The sequence below is a fragment of the Sprattus sprattus genome (assembly GCF_963457725.1).
Source record: "Sprattus sprattus genome assembly, chromosome: 17".
Taxonomy (NCBI): domain Eukaryota; kingdom Metazoa; phylum Chordata; class Actinopteri; order Clupeiformes; family Clupeidae; genus Sprattus; species Sprattus sprattus.
The window spans coordinates 6,688,885-6,712,105 of NC_137915.1; the positions used below are offsets into that span (position 1 = coordinate 6,688,885).

The 23,221-nt window shown below is 38.6% G+C and overlaps 1 protein-coding gene across 1 annotated transcript; it reads right to left on the bottom strand.

Annotated features, from left to right (window-relative positions):
* Positions 1-1,941: 1,941 nt before the first annotated feature.
* LOC308378255 (patched domain-containing protein 3-like) lies at positions 1,942-23,150 on the bottom strand (the record flags this gene model as incomplete). Its single annotated transcript, XM_080855116.1, has 5 exons — positions 1,942-3,365; positions 3,477-3,791; positions 3,926-4,071; positions 4,315-4,384; positions 23,135-23,150. 5 exons carry the CDS (start codon positions 23,148-23,150, stop codon positions 1,942-1,944), a joined length of 1,971 nt encoding a protein of 656 aa, XP_080711242.1.
* Between the last annotated feature and the right edge of the window lie 71 nt (positions 23,151-23,221).

Consider the following 23,221-nt stretch of genomic DNA (forward strand, 5'->3'; position numbering starts at 1 on the left):
TTTTACCGATGGAGCAGTGTTTTTGACTACTTAACTGTCAGTTTAGTTCATGCAAAATCACATTTTATCAAAGAAAATATGTTTTGGTGTACCAAAACCCAAACACAAGACAAGCTTTTGTCTTCAACCATCTAATCACTGAGTTTCTCTGGAATTGGGAGGACATAATTTAGTATGAGTAGCGTCAAAAGGCCTAAGTTCTCTCTAGCTAATCTTCCTCTTCTTAACACCATGCCAGTTCATCCATTGCCCTTGCTTTGCTTGTGTGTGTGTGTGCGAGTGTGTAGGATAGAGAGGGGAACATGTAGAGATTGTTTTGTAAGCATGTGAGCGTGTGAGCAAGAGTAGGTAGTCACAGTGAAACGTCAGGTTCTGCAGCCTGGCTCTTAGGATAAGTGCTGCCTGATCCAGTGTTGTTGCCTGAGCCTAACCCTAACCCATTTCCAACTGTCCCCTAGCCCAGACTCCACTCTTCCACTGCCCAATGATATCCCTTTGCTGAAATCAAATCAAATCAAACTTTATTTGTAGGCCGCATTTCATAGCCAGAGTTTAACAGGCAAGAAGATCTTATCAATAGTACTGATATCCTTAACAATGAAGTATCTACGCTTTGAAACCTGTCACTGAATGTGAAATTGTGCCACCTGTCTAAATTCCACAGTTTTTTCTGCAACTTATCCACTTAACCATCAATATAAAATCTCTCTTCCACCAGTTCCCCCTTACTGATAGAAACCCTTTTACATTTGTATCCAAAATACATCAATTTCAATAAGGTATTATACTCAACATTTGTATTAATGTTCACAAGCCAATATGTGCCATTATCACAAGTAACTGTCTTTCACAGGTCAGTTAGCCTTTCTGTTCCACCACACATGGAACATGACACGGCCCTGTATCTCTGTTAGCTGGCTATGCTTATGCATTTTTTTTTTATTATTTTATTTAACGTTCATAATGTGATTTACTGAATACACTGTATGTACTGGAGAATAAATTAACATCACAAGTTGTGAATACAAATTTAACTTGACCTTCTGTGGAAAATGTGGCTCATATAATATTCCAAATGCACCAATTTCATGTGTGTATTTTGTTCACCCACATATATGTGTTTAAGCACAATACAAATTATTCTCCATGGACCTTACTGTAGATTTCTAATGTCAGTATATCTCATACAGACAGAAAGGAGTAGTTTTTTACTTTAGTTCCATGCTATCTGACCAACCAATAATTGATTTCAGGCCAGCTGTAGTGCTCAGGAACTGCAATACCTCTTGTTTTAGTAGTAATATTTTATGGAAAAGCAAATTAAACCACCACAATGCGTATGTGATGCTGAATTTGGAAATATTTGCATATTGTTTGGATAAAGGTTTTGGATTTAAGCCTCAGTACACTACACCAGAGACCATGCGATGATCTGAACCACAAAACATTAACTATATTTGCTTTCAATGGTACAATACAAAATGAACTCATAAAATGACTCATCTTGCAAGTCAGTCCAAGTTGACAGATTACAAACATTAAGAGTGTCTATGATACAAAGCTCTCACAAACAAAATGTTACATGCAAACAACAGAGACGGAAGCTGATAATTACATTATGCTCTGTGTATATCAAATCAGTACTTTATTTACAGTTCCAGTTCTTCTCAATAAGAAACGCTTCAAAAGTTTTAAAAGTAACAAGAACTTAAGGACAGTACATTAATTTACACTCAGTTCCAGGTCCTCCCAAAGAAACTGTCTAAAGTCTTTATGAAGACATTAAGACACAAAAATATATTTGCACTGTATCAAAGTAGCTAGAACTAAAGGACAGTCAGGATCCCTCTGTGTTAAGAGTTTTGTCTCAAATTAATGAAATACATTAAATGAATGCCAGCTTGTGTGTGTACGCTTGGAGGTCGGCATGGCAGACCTCTGTTAAAAGGGAGTGATGTTCAAAATGTTACAGTCATCACTACTGCTAACAGAGAAATCAACATCTGTCATTGAAGGCTTTTTACACTCATCAGTACTGCTCACAGAGGTATCAACATCTGTCATTGAAGGCTTTTTACAGTCATCACTACTGCTCACAGAGGTATCAACATCTGTCATTGAAGGCTTGTTATCTTCAACACAACTGCTAATGCCAAAAACTCCAAAGAATGTCAGAAACACTGGGATAAACACAAGGCCGTGGACGGCCCCGAACAAGATGACTAGAAACATGATCTTAAAGAATGTTCTGAAGATGTAGCTCTTTGCTGCTGACAGGACAACAACACCAGCTATAGTAGAGACAGCTCCTTGTATAATTGGATACCCAAGGCTGTAGAGAGCGTCTATGGCTTTTCCATTGCGTATTTTTTCGCTACTTGACACAAAAGCATAGGAAATGTGTGCAGAGAAATCCACAGAAAAGCCTATGCAGATTACCAGGTTGATCATAGAGATGGAGTCTAGATTAACATCCCACAAAGCCATGAAACCAGCTACACCCACTATTACAGATGCAATGGCAAAGGTCACCCACAGAGAACAGATGGGATGGGGAATCAACAGAAGAGAAATTACAAGCATCACCGCAGTAGCTGCTAGAATATTTTGGATAGTATTGCTAACAATGACTGCATACTGATCAAAGTAAATGAAGGCAGGGTGGTAGACTAACAGATCCATGTTTTTCTCACAAGTGGAAGCTGTGTCTCTGAAAAAGTTCAACATGTTCTTTTCATCAGTTGCAGTGGTGATGTTAATACTGGGGATGAACAATCGAGAGGCCAGTATTTTGCCACCAGAAATATTAACATCCATATAGAAATCTGACACATTAAGAAATCTAGTCAAGTTTGTCATGAATACATTTTGATCTGAAATATTTAAACCAGTAACAGCTCCATATTGCTCATAAGAGTCAAGCCAAGATATAGTCATGTTTTTTGCAACCATGTCAGAGGTTTCAAATTCTTTCAGGCACATGTTGAGGTTTTCACGAGCGCTTTTCTCCCAATACTGGAAGTTTTCATCTTTAATGACTAACATCACAAAGGGGCCATAATATGAGAAATATCTGGCTTCATTGTCATAATAGCTAGCGACATACGAATCATCAGGTGCAAGATTTTTCAACTGTATGCCCTCTTCCATTTGAAAACAGCCATAAATACTACCAGCCAGATACCCTAGATAGAGAAAAACCACAAACACCTTGGTCCATGTATTAGTCAAGAATGGTCCATAATACTCTTTAAAGAAGACATTGATGGGCATTTCCTCCTCTGCACCTGTGTCAGGATCATAAGCACCACCGACTGAGTAGCCATTGCTCTTCTTGCCTTCATTTGGAGTTTCAGCCTCATTGTCTTTCAATGTTTCTGCAAATGTCTTAGGTCCAAAAACAACACCATCTTTTGGAGTTTTAGCCTCATTGATTTCCAAATTTGTTTCTTCCCATGTCTTAGGTCCATGAACACCAACCATCCTGAATGTCAGCCAGTGTCTGTTGCTTATCTCTCGTTGTCCATTCAGTGCCAGACAGGCACCGAAGAAGGTGATGTTGTAGATGTAGCAGAAGAGGATTGCTGTTCCGGTGTACATGCAGAAGGACTGTACAGAGCGAAAAGGCGTCGCGAGGCCAATGTAGAAGGCCACGACATTAGTCAGAGAGGTGATGGTGATGGAGACAGCTGCCTCTTTGTACGTCTCTGCCATGCGATCTTCTACTTTGTCATGAACCCCCGTTCTCTGCCAGCACGAGATCATGATGAACATGTCATCTACACCAATACCTGGGGACAACCGGTATTTAAAAACATCATTTATAAGCTAATAATGCATATTATCTGGCTTTGATAAATAGGAATTGTTTTTAAAATGAATGTACATCATATAATAGACTGTGACAACAAAATTGCAGTTTTACCAAGGATGAGAAAAGGGGCACTGGCAACAGGCATTGAAAATGGCACCCCACAGAGGAGAAGCAATCCAAAACTAGAAAGCACAGCAAGGCCTGCAGAGATAACACCAGCCAAGGCCACCCACACTTTGTTTCTCACACAGTCCAACCTGAAAGACAGAACCCAGTACACCAGCCAAGGGCCATGTCACCATCTTTCAGATAAACATAGCCTCCTCATGCCACATAGCAGTCTAAAGTGTGATACATTTATAAAGCAAGTTCCTTTGACAAACCTTCTACTCTATTAAGTTAACCATCAACAACTTGTCGGCCTAGATCTTATCATGGCACATTTAAATGATGTGTGAATGGTGTATGTGTTTTCACATCAAACATGGCTGTAAACCTACCTGATACATAAAGCAATTGAAATGTTAATGGCCACAACGTAAGTAATGGAGAATAATGGAATCAATGGGCCTCATTCTCGACCTTTTTCTGTAATTCTTCAGAAATGTTTCTTACACGACTTCGCAAAAACAACGTAAGAGAAACGCTTCCGCTGCATTCCCGCACGCTTGAAAATGTGTTCATAAGCAGCCGAAGTCTTCTCAGCTGGGTTCCTTCCGATTAGCTTCTTAGATTGATGCGCGTTCTCGTGAAAGTGGATTTGCATACATACACGCCCTGCCAGCTCCTTATTAGGAGACGCAATTTTAGAAACGTGTGCTGTCGCAATCTCCCGAATCCACCTCGTAACAGGTTTTCATTAATAAGGTGGAGATATTGTATAACGATGAACGTCCGAAGTCCGTAAAACACATTTAAGTAGTCACTTTCTTTTTTTTTAATCGAAAAATAGGCACCATAGCTGTGAAGACCGGTCCCTACGAGTATAAATTGTAGTCCGTCCTGTCCTTCGAAATGGCCACCATAGGGGTGAAGACTGGCCACCAGTAGTAGTATAAATTAATTCCTTAGTTCTCAGAGATTGAGCTTAGTGTTTATTTATTTATTCACTTACATTTGCAGTGTTCATGTCATTCACAATCAGCCTCATAGCAGACGCAGCCTTTGTCCAAAGTGACGTACAAGGGAGAGAACAGTCAAGCTACGAGCCATATAGACCTAGTGTAACAATAAACACTACCTCGTATAAAAAAAAAATAGTAGCAGGGAGCAGACCCCTGCGACGCGCCGAGGGTGGGAAGGTGTGGAAGGGGGGTCTCCCCCCTTCCACGGTGCGGAGCCTTTGAAAAATTAATGATTAAATGGTACATTCTGAGGCTATCTTAGAGAGAAATTCTAGCTCTTGTGGTCATCCTGAAAAACTAAAATACTATCAACTTTTGGTAGGCTTTGGTAGACCTTAAAATCTGGTAGATTTTTTTTGAAAATAACCTTTTAAATAGTGTCCTCTGGTGGGTTTTAGGAAGAGAAATTAACAAATTTAGATTTAAAATATGGCACAAATATAAACATATTGAAGACATCTGCTGGGATTTTGTTTTGGATGTGTGTGAAGCAGGAGCGCCCTGACCTGGGAGAGATAGCTTAGGAGCAGCTACTACCCTTTTCCTCCACATATTTATGTGAGGCCTCATTCTCTGCATTGACTGTGATCAAAACAAAGCATTGGAACAGAATGTGCCTCCAGAAGAGCTTTATCACAGCAGTTGCTTCCCCTTTTTTGAAAATAACCTTTTAAATAGTGTCCTCTAGTGGGTTGTAGGAAAATCAATTAACGAATGTAGATTAAAAATATGGCACAAAAATAAACATATTAAAGACATCTGTTGAATTATAGTTAATGTCAGATATCCTCTGCTCAATTTTCAAACTCTCCCTCACTATATTACTTTTCTGCTCGAGCAATATTCCGTCACACCTGTTACGATGCCAACGTGACCGTTTCAGAGTAGCCTACTTCAGAGTACATTTCCAAAAAAAAGAGTCTGTTTCTCTGACTGACGTTTCAAAGTATGTACCTTGTGCCTGCCCAGCTCTGTGCCTTTAGGAACTCCAGGGCTATGTTAGCATTGTGTGTGGAGAGACGGAGCTCCAAGTTTGAGGCTTTAAAATGCGACAGTGACGTCTGGCATATTTAGCAGAGGGGTTTTCCATTTCGCTCCACAAATAATTCCTCCCATTCAGGCAAGAACGTATCTTCATATTTTCGTTTAGCTTTACGCTTTGCTGGATCCATGGCATTCTATCAGTAGATACTGCTAGTCTGGCTAGTAACTTTCTGAGACGGTGCACACATTAGAATGTTTAATGTTTGGAACATTAACGTTACTTGAAGACATCTCTCAAGATCGCGTGAAGACAAAATATACATGAATAAATACCCCCATTCAAATCAGGCAGCTTTTTGTCTGTATTTCCAAATTTATTGCGTGCAAAATATGCATTTTAGATGTTTGTTTTACAATATGAAAATTCTGTACACCAAGAGAAAAGTGAGTGAGCACTCGAGCTGCAGCCGAGCCGCACGTCAGCCGGCAAAGCTGCTAATAACTTTAACGTTAGCATGTCAACATGTCGACTCGGTCTGGGAAACTCCAATTCGGATCGGAATATTTTTGGAGTAATTATAAGTTATTTGAGGATCAGACACATTGTCAGGTGATGGTGTTGGGATATTTTTGCGGAGAAAAGATCGTTTTGAGAAATAGTGTATGTTGTACAGCAGCATGTAAGTACAGATCCAAGTCTGACAGGTTCAGTCGGCATTTCGGTAGGAGGGCGCACGCCGGGAGTATCGGGGCGCAGCGCCCCTGTTCCCTTGTTTAGAAAAAACCCTGTATTCACATTGAAGCTCAGAACGTTGCCTAGGTTGAACATACAGACGGTAGAAATGCCTTCATGCAACACGAACTGCATCATGAAGCCTTAATCAAAATGATTGTAATATTTGTGTTTGTGGGGAGGGCATTTAACTACCTTAAAGAATATCTACAGCTCCAGTAGTCATGGGTGATGTAGGCCAGCAGAGGCCTAAATATTAGCTCCTTAATGTCTTAGGCACTTTTTTAGGTAGTCTGACATGCCTAAATGTTTTTGTATATTTCCTCTAACTAAAAACATTGATGCACAAGACTTGTAAGTATGACAAAGATTAAAGGTTTCTTGGGGTGTTCTTTTTATGACTATGACAAAAACTTGCGGAGCTTTAAAGGCATATTGACAACAAAAACAACAAACAATTGTTCCACGGGTGGGGAAAAGACCTTTAAGGGTTTTGACTACCAAGGTATTTGGTCACAACAACATCAGACTTAGTTTTAATGTTTTTATTGATGCATAGTGAAAATACAATAACACAGTGAACATCATACATTATATTGGTACAGCAGTACTTTAAAACACAAACAGACAAATGACAATGAATAATGACAACAGCATAGAAAATATAAATACAATGAAATAAATCACAAAACATAGAGGAAAGAGATAATTATCCTTTAACAACCATGTGGATGATTATTGACCAAACAATGAGAATTAAGAAGCAAGTCCATTTTTAGTATAAAGACCTGAAAGGATGACTGTCCTTATAGCCATTTTTGTTTGTGGAGGAAACATTTTGATTGCAAAATAAAAAAGTTTACAACAAATTCAAAGGGTATTTGACAGGGTTCTCATAATAAAAGAGAAAAAAAATCCTTTGCAGTTAGGGAATACGATAATTAAAAAAGATGAATATTTAAGTCATTAAGAAATGTTTTGGTCTTCTCACACTCAAAAAAGAGATGCAACATTGTTTCATCTGTGTTATCACAAAAGGAACAAGAAGAGCTTATGTCAGTATATTTTGCTATATTGACATTTACTGGATACATTTTATGTAGAATTTTGAAGTGAACCTCCTTTACCTTATTTGTGATACAGTATGAACTGGGTAACAGCCAAGCTTTTTGCTAGTTAATGTCCTGAATCAAAGATCCCCAGCAGAATTTCCCTCTTGGTGTTATTCTTTTTCTGAATTGAAAGATCTGGCGAATATATTTATTATCACACTTTCTGTTTATCACATCAATCCCATTCAAAAGTAATTTATGTTGTTGCATTGTCCATACCAAAAGAAAGGTGACTTTTGATACGTTGGATTAATCCCTTAGGGATAGCTTTAGTGAGTGAGTTAAATTCCCTTAAAGGGACTGGGAGGCCATGACGTGACATAAATTGTTCATATGTCAGTATAGTGCCAGATCTTTCAAAACAAAGAACTAATATTATAAATGCCTTTCTCAAAACATCTAGAGAAAAATAGGCATTTATTTTTAACTGTAATATCTGCATCGTTCCAAATGAGTGTTGTATGAGGTAATAAGTTGTGAATGAAACACAGTTTCCATGCATACATTGCATACATTGTTGGTGAAATTTAGACAACATGAAAGTTAATTTGGTAGGGGCATAGTTCCATTTTAAAACAAAAGAAAGACCATCAATCTGGTTAAATATCTGATTGGGGATAAAAAAAAAAAACATAAGGAAATGGGATGTATAAGACCTTTCCTGATCCAGCTGACTCTAAATGATTCATTATTTACCGCAACATTAGGCTTAGTTGCCAAGCTATGAGGTAGCCTATATCACTGCCCATAAATATCAGTAAAAAACTGCCAAGCAACAATGTTTTATCTTAAAGAAAGTGTTGCTGATTTTGACGTGAATGAGTATTAGCCTACCTTATTTTTCAGAATAAAAGACTACAAAATATTCTTTGTCAGTAAGGAAGTGCCATAAAATCTGTTAATGTTCACCAGAGCTAAATTGAACCAGACCTTTCCTTGTAGATAGGCCACTGTATGTGTTCGCGTTGGAGCTCAGAACGTTGCCTAGGTTGAACATACAGACGCTAGAAATGCCTTCATGCAACACAGACTGCATCGTGAAGCCTTTATCAAAAGGATTTCATAAAGTGGGTTTTTTCGTGGGAAAACTTCCATGGTTGTTTTTAGTTTTACCTTTGGTGTTATCCGGCGGTCTCGGAGTGGGGTTTTACTTTCTCGGTGAAAGAGAAGCAAACAACGTCGAGGAGCAGTTCACACCAACAGACGGCCCGGCTAAGAAAGAGAGAGAATATGTCAAAACGTATTTTCCTCACAGTGACGAATTCTCTCAGTTGAGGCTGTACACAGAAGGGACTTATGCGTCGTTGATCGTGTCTAGTTCTTCGAACCATGACCTTCTCTCAAAAGAACTGTTTCAAAAAGTAATCGATTTGGACCACAAAGTACGAAACATAACGACAGAATTAACAGGAAGCACCTATGCAGATCTATGTGCTTATACAAACGGAGCGTGCGCATCAAATGCAGTTTTAGACATTGTATCCAACGCTGACAACCAATCTATTGATTACCCATTTCATCGCAGCGAGTTTTTAGGATCAACAATTGGCGGTGTGACCCTGAAACCAAACAGCAACGCGATACAAAGTGCAGAAGCAGTTCGGCTTTTCTATTTTTTTAAAGATGCCAAAACTGAGATGGAAAGAAGCGAGAACGGTGCATGGCTGCAGGCTTTTATAAAGACATTTTCGGAAGAAATCCCAGACGACATGGTAAGTGTGTGTCATTCCCTTCCGCTATTAAAAGTAAGCTGTTTCCATTAAACTTTGTTAGCGTTACACAGGTGTAGGCTAATTCTGATGGCAGAAGTTCGAAAAAGATCCGGGTATGTAGTAGAAATAAGCCTTTCGCATTTATTTACATGGCTTGAACGGGGAAATCCTTTAAAGTCTCCTGGAACTCTTTTTCCAAGTTACCTTCATTCTGATAGCATGTGCAAAATTACATAAAAATAAGCAAGATGGTCACCTCAGGATAGTCCTGTTAGAGGGTTCATAGAGAGACGCTAAGCAGAAGAAAGCCATGCTGTTCAATCAACATACCATAAATCCAGACATTAGCAATAAGGGACTGGTGTAAATGCAATACTACTATTGATGCTCTAAAGATTTGTTTTGTTTTGTTTGTATTTGTGGGGATGACATTTAACTACCATAGAGCATATTAACAGCTCCATGGGTGATGTATGCCAACAGAGGCCTCAATATTAACGACCAGGGTATATGGTCATAACAACATTAGGCTTAGTTGCCTAATACACAAAGCTGAGGTAGCCTATAGCACTGCACCCTGAGAGCCAAATTGCATAAAACACCAGCTTTCTTTAAACTTCATTTTTTGAGAATGTGTTCCTGTGAATGAGTATTAGCCTACCTTATTCTTCAGAAACATGGAATAAAACCATAAAATGTTCTGTCACTTAGGAAGTGCCATAAAATCTGTTAATGTTTTAACCTTACCATTGATTAAAGGTTTTTTTTAGCCAGACGTGTAGAAGTGTAAGCCTTTCACATTTATGTACATGGATTGTGTAAAGAACTGATGTCCACTCAATGAGTATATGTACAAAGTTCTCTATTGAATAAACGTGGAGGTAAATTATTGTCAGGTCATTTCCCGTGACATCACTCATAAGGTCACATACATGTACACATTATAGGACAGATTGACAGGAAGAGTTCCTTAAAAGTCATGTTTCTGTTTTGACAGCTAAAACCTGGTTACCAAGTGTATCTACATTCTTTTCTACCCCATCTGTAATCACCTGGATGTTCATGTCCATGAACAGATTACAACAGATTAGTCACCTGTGCTACATCCAACCTTCATACATTAAAGGAAAAAAAGATAATGCAGTTTCAATTGGTTTTAATGCAATTTCAGTTTAATCTTGAATCAAAAATCTTGCAAATATTCAGCATTAACAGATTGTTTATCATAATTAGTCACTATCAATAAAATGCACGTTGTCATTTTTTTAAACGCAGGTGTTATGTTATTTATCACAGTGAGTAAACTTAAGGATGCCTATCATCAGCATGTCACTTTGCAAGCATGTTTGTATCCATAACGACTTTGCTTATTTCAGATATCTGTATCTCATTTCACTTCAATTTCAAGACAAGAAGAATTTGAGAAGAATTCAAAGACATTGGGCCTCATTCTCGACAGCAGTTGGGAAGACTTTCCGAAGGATTTCAGAAGGAACTCCACTTCGGAAACATTTATGAAAACATTTGCATTCTCGTTATTTTTTTCTTCTGTGCTTTCTTCTGAACTTCAGACAACTTTCAGAACTCGAAATAGCAGTCGTAACTCTACCGGAATCTTCTCAAATGGGATTCCACGGGCCATCTTGTGGTTATTTGAGGAATCGCGTTGAGGAATGACATTTGAAAAAACTCTGTATTACAGTAAAAGAGTTAACAGGCGAATTTGTGAGAACCCGTTGGTGATTGCGTTCACGTCAACTCTACAGACATCCTCGGATTCAAATAATTATGATAATAATAAATACGATAATATTTGTATTTTTATAGTCATAATTTTACGAGGTAGTGTTTATTGTTACACTAGGTCTATATGGCTCGTAGCTTGACTGTTCTCTCCCTTGTACGTCACTTTGGATAAAGGCCGCATCTGCTAAGAGACTGATTGTGAATGACATGAACACTGCAAATGTAAGTGAATAAATAAATAAATAAACACTAAACTCAATATCTAAGAACTAAGGAATTAATTCATTGCAATTTATACTACTACTGGTGGCCAGTCTTCACCCCTATGGTGGCCATTTCGAACGACAGGACGGACTACAATTTATACTCGTACTTGGGACCGGTCTTCACACCTATGGTGCCTATTTTTCGATTTAAAAAAAAAAAAGTGACTACTTAAATGTGTTTTACGGACTTTGGACGTTCAACGTTATACAATATCTCCACCTTATTAATGAACACCTGTTACGAGGTGGATTCGGGAGATTGCGACAGCACACGTTTCTAAAATTGCGTCTCCTAATAAGGAGCTGGCAGGGCGTGTATGTATGCAAATCCACTTTCACGAGAACGCGCATCAATCTAAGAAGCTAATCGGAAGGAACCCAGCTGAGAAGACTTCGGCTGCTTATGAACACATTTTCAAGCGTGCGGGAATGCAGCGGAAGCGTTTCTCTTACGTTGTTTTTGCGAAGTCGTGTAAGAAACATTTCTGAAGAATTACAGAAAAAGGTCGAGAATGAGGCCCATTGGGCCTCATTCTCGACAGCAGTTGGGAAGACTTTCCGAAGGATTTCAGAAGGAACTCCACTTCGGAAACAGTTATGAAAACATTTGCATTCTCGTTATTTTTTTCTTCTGTGCTTTCTTCTGAACTTCAGACAACTTTCAGAACTCGAAATAGCAGTCGTAACTCTGCCGTAATCTTCTCAAATGCGATTCCACGGGCCATTTTGTGGTTATTTCAGGAATCGCGTTGAGGAATGACATTTGAAAAAACTCCGTATTACAGTAAAAGGGTTAACGGGCGAATTTGTGAGAACCAGTTGGTGATTGCGTTCACGTCAACTCTACAGACATCCTCGGATTAAAATAATTATGATAATAATAAATACGAGAATATTTGTATCATTAACAATTACGTTTCACATTTATAGTCATAATTATACGAGGTAGTGTTTATTGTTACACTAGGTCTATATGGCTCGTAGCTTGACTGTTCTCTCCCTTGTACGTCACTTTGGAGAAAGGCCGCGTCTGCTAAGAGACTGATTGTGAATGACATGAACACTGCAAATGTAAGTGAATAAATAAATAAACACTAAGCTCATTCTCTAAGAACTAGAAATTAATTTATTGCAATTTATAGGCTACTACTACTGGTGGCCAGTCTTCACCCCTATGGTGGCCATTACATACCACAGGACGGACTACAATTTACACTGGTACTTGGGACCGGTCTTCACACCTATGGTGCCTATTTTTCGATAAAAAAAAAAAAAAAAGTGACTGCTTAAATGTGTTTTACGGACTTCAGACGTTCAACGTTCTACAATATCTCCACCCTATTAATGAACACCTGTTACGAGGTGGATTCGGGAGATTGCGACAGCACACGTTTCTAAAATTGCGTCTCCTAATAAGGAGCTGGCAGGGCGTGTATGTATGCAAATCCACTTTCACGAGAACGCGCATCAATCTAAGAAGCTAATCGGAAGGAACCCACCTGAGAAGACTTCGGCTGCTTATGAACACATTTTCAAGCGTGCGGGAATGCAGCGGAAGCGTTTCTCTTACGTTGTTTTTGCGAAGTCGTGTAAGAAACATTTCTGAAGAATTACAGAAAAAGGTCGAGAATGAGGCCCAGTGTCATTTTCTAAATGTTCTAGGTATTAACGGTAGTTTTTTCATACTAATGCAAGGACAGTGGCATTGCCTGCATACGGCCTATATACATATACAGGTGCATCTCAATATATTAGAATATCATCAAAAAGTTGATTTATTTCAGTAATTCTATTCAAAAAGTGAAACTCATTTTTTGAAATAGGTTCATTACACACAGACTGATATATTTTTAGTGATTATTTCTTTTAAATTTGATGATTATAACCAACAGCTAATGAAAACCCCAAATTCAGTATCTCAGAAAATTAGAATATTACTGAAGACCAATAGAAAAAAGGATTTTCAACACAGAAATGTTGGACTAGTGAAAAGTATGAACATGTACAGCACTCAATACTTGGTCTGGGCTCCATGAATTACTGAAGCAATGCGGCGTCGCATGAAGGCAATCAGTCTGTGGCACTACTGAGGTGTTATGGAAGACCATGTTGCTCTTATAGTGGCCTTCAGCTCTTCTGCGTTGTTGGGTCTATTGTCTTGCATCTTCCTTTTCACAATACCCTATAGAATCTATGGGTTTTAGGTCAGGCGAGTTTGCTGGCCAATCAAGCACAGGGATACCATGGTCCTTAAACCAGGTACTGGGACCTTTGGAAGTGGGTGCAGGCGCCAAGTCCTGATGGAAAATGAAATCCGCATCTCCATAGGATGGTCAGCAGAGGGAAGCATGAAGTGCTCTAAAACAGATGGCTGTGCTGACCTTGGACCTGAGAAAACACAATGGACTAACACCAGCAAATGACATGGCATCCCAAACCATCATTCACTGTGGAAACTTTACACTGGACCTCAAGCAACTTGGATCCTGTGCCTCTCCTCTCTTCCTCCAGACTCTGGGACCTTGATTTCCAAATGAAATGCAAAATGTACTTTCATCTGAAAAGAGAACTTTGGACCACTGACCAACTGTGCAGTCCTTTTTGTCCATAGCCCAGGTGAGACGCCTCTGACGTCTCCGGTTCAAGAGTGGCTTGACACAGGAATGTGACAGTTGAAGCCCATGTCCTGCATACGTCTGTGTGTGTAGGCTCTTGAAGCACTGACTCCAGCTGCAGTCCACTCCTTGTGAATCTCCCTTGAATGGGCTTTGTTTCACAATCCTCTCAAGGCTGCGGTTATCCCTGTTGCTTGTGCACCTTTTTCTACCACATTTTTTCCTTCCATTCAACTTCCCATTAATGTTCTTGGATACAGCACTCTGTGAACAGCCAGCTTCTTTAGCAATTACCTTTTGTGTCTTACCCTCCTTGTGCAGGTTGTCAATGATCGTCTTCTGGACAACTGTCAAGTCAGCAGTCTTCCCCATGATTGTGTAGCCTACTGAACTAGACTGAGAGACCATTTAAAGGCTCAGGAAGTCTTTGCCGGTGTTTTGAGTTAATTAGATGATTAGAGTGTGACACCATGAGTCTTCAATATTGAGCTTTTTCACAATATTCTAATTTTCTGAGATACTGAATTTTGGGTTTTCATTAGCTGTCAGTTATAATAATCAAAATTAAAAGAAACAAACACTTGAAATAGATCAGTCTGTGTGTACACAATCTATATAATATATGAGTTTCACTTTTTGAATAGAATTACTGAAATAAATCAACTTTTTGATGATATTCTAATTTATTGAGATGCACCTGTATAACAGAATGTATGCCTAATGTAGTTCTTTAAAATGCAGTGAAAAACAAAATGATCCATGAAATCATTAAATAACAGGATAATAATTTGGCCTGTGATACATTTAATGAAATCATACCAAACAAGCTGGAGAAATCAAATCAGAGTAATATACACTTATGCGTATTGGAACATTCTTGACCCACATTCTAGAATGACTGAATTCACTTGTTTTCCTTTTTTATATTCAATGAACATTGTGGGCACACAACTTCTCTAATACAGTCCATGTTTTTCCATGATCTATAATCAGCTTATTGTCAAAGCTGAAGTAATTTTTTTAATATATCAAATCACTGATTCACAATGGCCAAAGAGGCAATTTATCTGACACTTGATGAGTTTACAACCTGTGAACACAGAGAAGTAGAGGGTACCATAAAATAAAGGAAACACCTTTGGTTTATAGCATCCTCATTTACCTTAACCCAACACTGGGTGTTTGTTATGAAGCCCACTCCTTAGTGATAGCTTACTAACATGCAAAACATAGGGATCAAAGTTCTATGCAAGTTTCATGGCACATTTGTAAGATATTAAATTATCATCAGCTGTTTCAGTGTGACTCAACCACTCCAGCAAAGAGCTGAAAATTTGTCTGACAGAACATCTCTCCAGGAACCTATGCAACACTGGCGTCATCAAAGGAGGATTGAGTCTGTCATCAAAAAAATAAAGCTGACATAGAAAGTAATGAAAAGATACAGAGTAATGAAAAAGATCAGAGTAATGAGAGTTTTTTTTTCTTTGTCTTGTAACTCTGGGGCCTACATTTTTTATATAAAAAATTAAACCACAAATGCTTTACTGTTCAACTAATAAGCAATGCAGTTACTGTTTAAAGCACTCCCAGCTGCACTTCATCTCCATTCACAATCCCCTGATTGCGTGCAGCTGCACTCAGGGGCCGTTTTAGCAAATTGGAGGCCCTGGGCAAAGAACATTTTTGAGCCCCCCTCAGGATATGGGCAGCTGTGATACCTGATGGCTCACTGTTTGTAAAAGCAAGGCAGGCATGGACACTGACAGAAGGACTGAACCAGTCATCATTGAAACTTTAGCATCATCATTCTTTTTCTGACCAGACAGACCTGTGGCAATTGTCAACTACTATTCTAATCTCCTATACAGTCCTTTTGGGATTTATTCATCAATCCTCAATAGTGGCCACACCCTTGATCTAGTTATTACAAAAGGTCTAACAACTGTTATATCGTCTATCCGTGACCTTGCTCTTTCTGACCACTTTTGTATTTTCTTTACAGCAGTGGTACCTAAAGTTAAAAATAGTGCTGAATGTTTTATTACGTAAGAAATGCTATCTTAACTCTGCAGCATCTGAGAATTTCAAAGTAATGATGAACATAACTAGTACAAAAACCCGAGATGTGCGACCATCATGTTTAAATTATCTAGTAACTACTCTAAATACAAAATTTAGGACAGCACTTGACTCTGTAGCACCATTGAAACAAAAAAATGTTTTAGCCAAATAAAAAGCTCCATAGAGAAATGAGGACGTTTTTAACTTTAGAGATCCCGCAGAAGGTCTGAGCTTACATGGAGAAAGACAAAGCTATACAGGTCCACCTTGATATCTTTAAGGATCAACTTTCAGTCTTTATTTAAGCAATAAGAAAAGCTAGGAAGGATAATTTCTCTAAATTGATATCTACAAACAACGATAGACTGTAAGGCTATACATTCTGCACCTAAAGTAGATGAAAGTCTCTTTTCTACCTCCAAATCTGATCTAATCTAATCTAATCACAATATCATTATTAATAGACTTGAACATTGTGTTGGCCTCACTGGTCCGATCCTTAACTGGTTTAGGACCTATCTAACTGGCCGAGAATACTTTGTTGCCCTCGGAGACCACAGCTCAAAAAACATCAAATAACTGTGCTGAGCAGTCCATTACGGTGCCAATGCGGTTAGAACGTAATTTCCTGTTTATTTATCTCTGGCTAAATCTGTGTGTCTTTATAAGTGTTTTGTAACCTGTAAAATGTATTTATTTTACATTTATGTAACATTTATTTATTTACTTATGTGTCTCTTGACAAGTGTTTGTAGTTTAGGTTAGCTATGCTGTAGTTTTTCTTTAAACCAATCAACTCAAGCCTCCCACAATTTAGGTACTTTGTTTTATCCAGACCACCCTTACTCTTAGCTGAACTGAGCCTTAGCATTACTTGACTGATAAGAACTTTTTTTCATTATTAACCTTCTCTCCTTTCAGAAGTGGCCTCACAATGAAAGATCACCACTCATTCATTTTAATATCCAATGCTATGCTAGCTACTTTAGCCCAGCAAACATGAAAATGAACACTGACATCTTGCTTTATGGTGCTCAGTTTTGGCATCACAACTATGAACAGCCGTTCGCCTAAACTGCAAATCCTACATGAAGGAAGATCACAGTTTATGGTTTTATTTTACATCATGCACTTCCATGTTTCTGAAGAATAAGGTAGGATACTACTTACTCATGTCAAATCACATTCTTAAAAAAAAAAAAATGTGTTGCTTCGCAGTTTAGGGAAAGAGTGTGCTTAATGCAACTTACTTTTCAAGGTGCAGTAAAACATACAGTGGCTTATTTAAAAGGAAATGTCTGGCTCAGTAAACTGGTAATGAATGATTGACACATAATCCGATTTTATGACACTTATTTACTGGCAAAGACAGTATTTTATGAAACTTCCTTACCGACAAAGACAGTAGTTTATGACACTTCCTTACCGACAACGACATTATTTTATGGTTTTTGTGGAACTTGAAGTTGTATACTGAGATCAGCAAGCAAACTTTTGTACATGTCTGGAGTCCATTTTTCTGCCCCTCTTGCACAAAAGAAATCTTACTGTCGCTGTCATTAACCGTCAGAATTAACTTCAACTAATTTATTCTCAAACAGACAGACAAATTATTTTTAAATCAATTGATTATGATAATGTCTCTTTCTGAAGCAACCCTGAAACAACACCCAATCACTGAGGTTCGGTGGAATTGGGAGGACATAATTTGTGTCTCCAAAAATGAACTGAATGCGGTTAGCATCCAAAGGCCAAAGTTCTCTGGCTGATGCTCCTTATCTCAACACCATGCCAGTTCATCCATTGCCCTTGCTTTGCTTGAGATGCCGCTGCTGCTGCTCGTCTAGTTTCCTCTTTGTGCTAGTTCACAAATGTACCCTCACCCATTTCCAACTGCCCCCTAGCCCAGACTCCGCTCTTCCACTGCCCAATGATATCCCTATGTTGTAATCAAATCAAATCAGATCAAACTTTATTTGTACGCCCACTTTCATACTAGGAGGTAACACAATGCGCCTCACAGAAGGAAAAAATAGGGGGTGGGGGTTTACAAGCACTTGTAAAGACACACAGATTTTCCAGAGATAAAAAAACAAACTCATCTCCAGACTGGTTTTAGCACATATGAACTCCCAAATCAAGAGAGTCATTGGTTACTCTATATTCTTAGTACTGATACCCTTAACAATGAATTATCTAATCTCTGAAACCTGTCACTCAGTGTTGAATTGTGCAACCTGTCTAAACTTCAAAGTGTTTTTTTTACAATAGGTAGAATCACTTAACCATAATTATAAAATCTCTCTTCCACAAGTTCTCCCTTACTGATAGAAACACTTTTACATTTGTATCCAAAATACATCAATTTCAATTAGGCATGATAGTCAACATTTTCAATTAATGTGGAACAGCCAATACTGTATGTGCCATTATCACTAGTAACTGTATTTCACAGGTCAGTTTGCCTTTCTGTTCTACCCTACATGGAACATGCCCAGGCCCTTTATCTCTGTTAGCTGGCTATGCATACGCATTTATTTTAACAACATTCATAATGTGATTTACTTTTATACACTGTATAAACTGGAGAGTACCTCTTTCCTTAGGTGCAATGTTTAATCGAAAAGTAAAAATTACATTTCATTATAAAACAATCTTTTTGACTATTTAACCTTGTTTGTTAGTTCTGGAACCTGACCTTTAAGTACTTGACATAAAATTAATGTGTTGAAAGGGGGAACAAAAACCTGTTTGTGTGCTAGCCTTGGTGTTGTTAGTAGTTTATTTGAGATAGAGTTACGGAGCCAGTTAGGAAGAGAAAGCCCAAAAGCACTTTTGCCCCCCTCACTGACCAGTTGTCCAAAAGTACTCTCACTACCCTTAGTTTTACAAAAGTACTGACCAGCATGCCAAAAGCATTAACTCTGTTCCAACAGCATACAGAAAAGAGGCAAAGCATCGGGTTAAAATTCGCTTTGGCCAGGATGCGAAACAAAATAGTCCATCACTTGAGGCAACGTTGCTAACTATTGTGCCACATTATAATCCATATGGCCACTAGAGAGGGAACGACGCTTTGAGTACGGAACCTTTTTCAAACACATCTGGCTGGAAAGCTTCAAAGGTTCAATAAGCTTCATTTTGCCATCACTACAGCACACTTCTCCTCACATCAAGCACAATGGCAGCAGGGGCAAGGAAAAACTCCCTGTGAGTTAGGAAGGAGCCTTAAGCAGAACCACGGCACATAAGGGGGGAACCATCTGCTTGAGGTTGGCCAGGTGGAGATAGGAAGGGGGGGATTGGGGAAGGGTTGTTTTGCAGAAGGGGAAGGTGATAGAGAAATTTACCACAAAATTAGTGCCGCTGAAAACATTACGTTGCAACTGGTCCGACGTTTCCTAAAAAATAAACTAACAAAAGTTTTTTTAAATGTAATTATTGAAATAAAACGTAGGTCTGAAGTTGAGCTACATGACAGTCTGGTGAGGTGTATTGTGGTATATTATAAGTGTAATGCTGCTTATGCTTCAACTCTGTCAGAAAACAGTTAAATAATTGTGTGTTCCAAAGAATGTTCTAAAAAGGTCTGTTGATTTTAATGGGACACCCCAACATTCGCAGGTCCGTAATTTCTTGATATTCACCGCTGCAAAAAGATATTGACCCCTGTCATGAGCAACGGGTTTTCCATATCATTCCGCAAGTAGTCCGGTCATTTAACGTAACAGACTAATTTGTAACTTCAGAAAGTAATCATCCCTTAATATGGCCTTGTTTTGTTTTTGCCTGTTAATCATGTATTTATTCAATTTGATAATTTGAGTTAGTTTGTTAACTAAAATAAATATATAAGTTGAAAACATCCTACTGTGCTTTTTATTTATTATTATTATTTTAAATGTATGAATAATTTTGGCGATGGGTGCCCTTTTTTTTTTAGCACCTGCCCTCAAAAATATCTTGGTACGTGCCTGCATCCGGTGGTAAATACATGATACAGAAAAGACCAGTTTAGTGGGTATACACTGTGCTCATAGGTTTACTGTTACAGGTTACAGGAGTAAGGGGAGTAGGAACAGAGAAACATGTAAGTGGTGGCAATAATATTGTAGAAATGTATATACGTAAATGATAGCATAGGGTATGGGGTAGAGTAAGTGAAGTGCAGTGCGGTCGCGGTGGGTGCAATTGCCAGAGGGTTTCTACATGTGCCATGATAAGATTTAGGCCTCCAAGTTGTTGATGCCTAGTTTTATAGAGTAGATAGGTTGGCTTCAGAGGGGAAAAAGCAGCTTAGTCTGCAGTACAAGTTTGTGTTTCAAAAATGATCTGCCGTCATGTGCCCTGAGTCTGGAACATTTGGTAAAGAAGCGGTTTCTTGTGTTCTGTAGCATCATCATTAACCTTAACCTAACACGCGGTGTTTGTTATGAAGACCATTCCTTAGTGATAGCTTACTTAAGGCCCCGTCACATCATAACGTTCTGGTCAAAGTTCTCTGAACGTTCTGATCGTCCAATTTCGAGCGTTCAAGAGCGAGGTGGACGCATCTGGGGTGCGACTAGTGGTGACTAACGTATGACTAACGCATGACTACCGTGGGACTGCACATGACTAGCGTGGGACTGACGCATGAGGAGCGTGAAACAGCGACCAAGTAAGATACCCCTGAAAACTATTAGCATCTGTGAAAAAGGTGTGAGGGGGGCTTCTGCTACTAGCGCTGAAAGTAATAAGAATGCAAAGCCTCTTTTTTAGCAATGTCTTAAAAAAGCAGGTAGAGAAGGAGTAGGCTACTTGCTTTATGTGAAGTGAAGTACATGCTATTGAAATACTTGGGGAATATTTTTAGATTTAGTTTTTGAGTACTGTTACAGTACTTATTTATGCTTGTTTGTTTTGTATATATGTTTGGTGTTGAAGCCAAATAACTACAAATATATTTTTGTACAAAAACCATCCTCTTGTGCACCGTGTTTTTACCTCTTCACCACTCACCACAGTGGCTGGGGCGCATAAAGGACTCCAATGCACGGATTATGTATTGGTTTTTGGCACTGCAGCCCTACCGCTTCACAGTGCGATAAAGGGCTGGTAAGCACAACACTGTGGCCGGCTTTTTGTCCAGCCACCCTTGGAAATGTGGAAAAAATTTAATATTATGTCCTTTTGGAGCCCCTCCCTTTTCCACTCACACATCTTTTGGAGGAGCAGCCCCTCCCTTCTCCACTCACACAACTTTTACTGCCTGAATGATCCACTCCTCTCCTCTCCTGTCCTGTCCTATTCTGTCCTCTCATATCCGGCCTCCCCCCCCACAGCCCCACAGGAACGCTAGGGTAACGACTGACTAACAATAGCCAAACTCGTGCAACGTTATAACGTTGAAGAACGCTGGACTCCATGAGAACTTTTGTGCCTGTTCAAAACTTTTTTGGGGGGGGCCAGCGTTCTCCGACGTTCACCAGCTTCCACACAACGCTCTTCTTGCGCTATACCAGCGACCATGGACGATTACCAACGTTTCCTCTAACGTCAAAGAACGTTGACCAGAAAGTTATGCTGTGACGGGGCCTTAGCAGAAAACATAGGGATCAATGAGGCATGCAAGTTTCATGTCACATTTGTAAGATATTAAATTATCACCAGCAGTTTTAGTTTTCTCATGGGAGCCAGCACAAACAGTTCTATCTTTTACAGGGAAGGTTTTTTGTTTGTGTGACTCAACCACTCCAGCAAAGAGCAGCTGAAAATCTCTCTGAAGAATGGCAGAACATCTCTCCAGAGACCTATGCAACACTGGTGTCTTCAAAGGAGGATTGAGTCTGGCATCAAAGAATAAAGGTGATATAGAAAAATTGCAAAGATTTGAATCTCAGTAATGAAAAGGTTTTTTGTTCATTGGGTTCCTACTCTGTTGCCTGCATTTTTAATATAATAAATGTAAACTGCACATACTTTACTGTTTAACTAAGAAGCAATGCAGTTACTGTATAAGGTTATACACATTTGAATCAATCGCATTTAAGGGATATTGCACAGTGTAATACAGTTGGCAAGTTAGCTAGCCTTTATCAGTGTCAACTCTGTTGTTAGTGGTGTTGGCAAGGCATGTCTTTTGGCTCTTAGATAGTTAGCAGGCTACGTTTAGGTCTCCTCAGTTTCCAGTCTTCCTTCATTAATAAAACTAATTTGACTAATAAGTACAAAAGTTAGTTGTATTAAAAAGGAATCATATTTTTGATATCTGGTTATTATTTCTACTTGTAGGTGCTCTAGGTCCTTGTCTCTGTGTGTATTTTTCATGCTACTTCATCATCATGAAGGCTGCTACTTCCAGCATTGATTCATTACAATGAAAACTGTAGGGATTGGAATTTCAACCTTCCTACAATGAACAAGCATGGTTGGGTTTCTTTGATAAATTAAGAGGGAAATCAGATTATACAGGAACATAGCTGAATCACACTATTCATGCTTTCATGATGCATCCAAATGAATGCACATTAAGTAAGTGGCACATTCGCCAGTGTAGTCCGCACCTCTTTTCATATTTAAATGATGGCTTCATATTACAGTCTTGTGTCAGCACTGTTTTTAACTGTATCAATGATATGTAGCAGTCTTCAAGAAGTTGTGGGCCAATGTCAAACACATTTATCACAGAGCTCTGGCCTTACTGTGAAACTGTATTTTTCAAATACACAACTGTTTATATGTAATTGTTTTAATTTAAAAAGACGGTTCTCTGTTTGTAACTAACATACACTATAATACCAATTCTTGTTTTAGCCTAGGGTATAAATAAAGTTATTCAGTTTTATATAATGAACAGCCATTATATTTATTTAAGAGGCTGTATAAGGTATAGAGGATGTCTTAAACTGATACATAAAATAATCTTTAATATGTATATATAGAGAGTAATATTATCATAGTTATATGTAGGTACATTACTCACCCAAGGCAATGTCCATGAGTTATAAGAAATGACTGCAACCTTATGTCCACAAAACGTTTTATTGTAGAGATACAGTATATGAATTTT